We start from the raw sequence: 3,093 nt of genomic DNA, 5'->3' as shown, positions 1-3,093 counted from the left end.
CTCCACCCTCTCCTCCCTCCACCCTCTCCTCCCTCCACCCTCTCCTCCCTCCACCCTCTCCTCCCTCCACCCTCTCCTCCCTCCACCCTCTCCTCCCTCCACCCTCTCCTCTCTCCACTCTCCCATCTCTTCTTCCTGCTCTCCCTTGAACGTTGCCACACACTTCACCAGAAGCACGAATGGCTTTAGTGAAGGAACAGCCCTAGTCCTAGTGACCATAGAGCAATGGGCTCCATGAATCCTGTCGGAGGGTGGGTACTGGTCTTGTTGGACATGTCTTTGCTCAAATTAATTCCCAGCCTGAAAAATAAAAGTTTTTCTTCACCAGAAACATGAAGCAGTCCTTCCCACAAGGTGTTGTTTCCACCATTATCTCCTTATTTTTCCTTTTGTACATATTTGGTGTCGCATGAAAAGCTGCAAAAGAAAGAATCATATTGTAACAAATTTCTTCACCAGATGGAACAATGTGACAGAGAAACAGGGAGAGGAAGAGGTCATTCAGTCCATCAAATACAGAAATGAAATTATACTTGCCTTTACCTCAATTCCTGTAATATAGTTATTAACAAAAATCCATCAATCCCACCATTCACTTTAATAAACATTTGATCCAGCATGAATTGAAGAAGCAAATTCTGAACTTCTAGCACAACTTCACATCTGAAAAGGTTTGGACCTTGTTTTTAAAGTATGCCCCCTAATCTTAGCCTTTGCAAATGCCAGAATGACTTCTCTCTATTGACCTTAACATCTTCAAATATTTAATTAAATCACCTCTCAATCTCTCTTTGTAATTTAACCCCTCAATGAATCATTCTGGTAAATCTACACTGAACTCCATCCAAAAAACAGTCTATCTGTCCTAAGACATGGTGTTCAGAACTACACAGGGTAATTCCAAGTGTGGTATAAGTAAAGCTTGGATAAGATAATTTCAACCTTCTTACATCCTAGTCTTTTAAATACAAAAAACACCAATGTATTGACCTGTCTCATTTCTTCTGTATCTGTCCATGGCATTTTTATAATTCAGTGGTTCCAGAGGAAAGCTCACCGTTATCCTCTCCAGGGAAATTAGGGCTGAGCAAGGAATACTGATCCAGCCAATGATGCCCATATGTCATAAATGAATAAAAATCCAGACAAAACCACACACACTCACACATACTTATATACGCACACTCATACACATTCACACACATACACTTACACACAAACACCTACTCAGAGTTTGAGCAGACGGTGACTGTGATGAACTCAGGGATGGGCAGTAAAGGGCCAGAGATCCCCTCATCTCATAAACTAATAAGAAAAATGATTTGTCATTTCTCTTTGGATCTTTTACTGTAGCCACCATTTGCAAAGTACTCTGTTTTATCATTTTTATGTCTAAACTGGATAACCTGCATTGACATTTTCCTGCATTTAAATCCATTTGCAACTGTTTTGCCACTTGTTTCAATACCTCCCTGTAATTCTATAACACGTGCTTCCATTTACACTTCTTGGAATGTCACTGAACCTGCTACCATCAGCAAATTGTCACTCTATATCATATCATCCAAGTCATTTAATAACATGGTAAATTGTTGAGTTCCCAACATAAATAGAAGCAAAGACATGTTACAGTACACTCCACACCCATTTTACCCAACCAAGCCGTCCGTGCAAAACGCACAATAAAGTATCCAACATGAGATATGTTTCTCCAACTGGACAACATTTCATGGATAATCTCAGTGTGTGATTAACTACCACACTGGCAGTTAACTGTCAACCATCAGTAATCTGTGCGTTTTCCATGGCAGCACCAGGCTTGAGGGGCTGAATGGGCTATGTCTGCTTTGTTTTTTTTATGTTTTCTATTACGTTAAAGTTTGTGACCATGTTGTTTATCCTTTTCACTCAGACCCTCGCCTCAGCTCGGTCCAGGTGGAGCTCATCCCAATGGCACAATTCTTTCTTTTTCTATTGCTTCCAGAGTCCCATGAAATGGAATCCCTTTCTGCCAGGCCATTCCTCCCTAATCTGCTTGCCTGATCGTATCAGACTCAGTAATAATCCAGTTATTTCAATCCTTGTTTTCCTTTTCTTTAACCCTGCTCCTAGTCTCTGGAACTCTCCAAGCTTGTCTTCCTGTACTATTCCCAACCCTTTCCCCTCTAGTATCCTTTAAAATTAGTTCCACCTGTCCCTGACCAATGCTGTGGGACTCTCACTGCTGCTTAGAATCAATGCCACCTGCCTTCTTCCTTAAGATGTTGAATACCCTACAACTACAGCATCCCACTTACCCACCCTCCCTGGCCTTTACACAACCTCAACAGTTTTTCACCAGAACATACACATTCTAAGAAGGTTGTGCAGTCAGTTTCCACAAGTCCTCACTATCAATCATACCTGGATACCTCTTACTCTAAACACTAGGCCATTCAGGATTTGTCAATGACCATAAAGTGAGATGAAGATCCTCAGCAAAGAGCCCAGTTTCTCCTTTTCCTCCTTCATGTGCTGTAGTGTCTCCAATTCACTCTACAGCTTCATATTTCTGTTGATGTGTCCACAGCCCACAAGCTGCAGTCTAGACTCACAATGCACTGCCACGCCTTGTCTATTTTGATCCATATTTTGGTTTGTTTCAAAACGTTTACTTCTTTTTCTACATACTCACATGCAGTAATCACAAAAACCCTGGACAAATGTGTTGAATACTTACTGTCTGAAGCTGATTCAAGTGACAAGTATCAGAGACAGATGCAACAGCTCTCCCCCAATCTGCATCAAATCCCCACTCACACCAAAGTCTAACCTTTACAAAAGCAAAAACAGAAATTGCTGGAAAACCTCAGCAGGTCTGGCAGCACCTGTGGAGAGAAAGCAGAGTTAATGGTTCCGGTCAAGTCACCCTCCCTCAGAACTTCTAACTTTGACCCTTTTCTAACCAGTTTCTAGCCACTAAACCAAAAACACACATTTACACACTCACGGGGCACATCAAATAAACATATTTACACACTCACGGGGCACAACAAAGAAACAAATGTACACACTCACACCAGGGCAATAAAGACACAGTTACACACTCACACC

The 3,093-nt window shown here is 41.7% G+C and overlaps 1 protein-coding gene across 1 annotated transcript in view; it reads right to left on the bottom strand.

Moving 5' to 3' along the window:
* ezh1 (enhancer of zeste 1 polycomb repressive complex 2 subunit) overlaps positions 1–3,086 on the bottom strand; it is a 21,749-nt gene extending 18,663 nt beyond the window's left edge. The window contains exon 1 of the mRNA XM_048614435.1: positions 326–3,086. Coding sequence (XP_048470392.1) covers positions 326–436 — 111 coding nt within the window. The 5' untranslated portion in view covers positions 437–3,086. The remainder of the gene's footprint in view (positions 1–325) is intronic.
* Positions 3,087–3,093: the final 7 nt, after the last annotated feature.

The sequence above is a fragment of the Rhincodon typus genome, chromosome 30 (genome assembly GCF_021869965.1).
Source record: "Rhincodon typus isolate 14 chromosome 30, sRhiTyp1.1, whole genome shotgun sequence".
Classification (NCBI taxonomy): Eukaryota; Metazoa; Chordata; class Chondrichthyes; order Orectolobiformes; family Rhincodontidae; genus Rhincodon; species Rhincodon typus.
The sequence above is the reverse complement of the archived record's forward strand: the minus strand, read 5'-3'. Positions and strand labels throughout refer to the sequence as shown.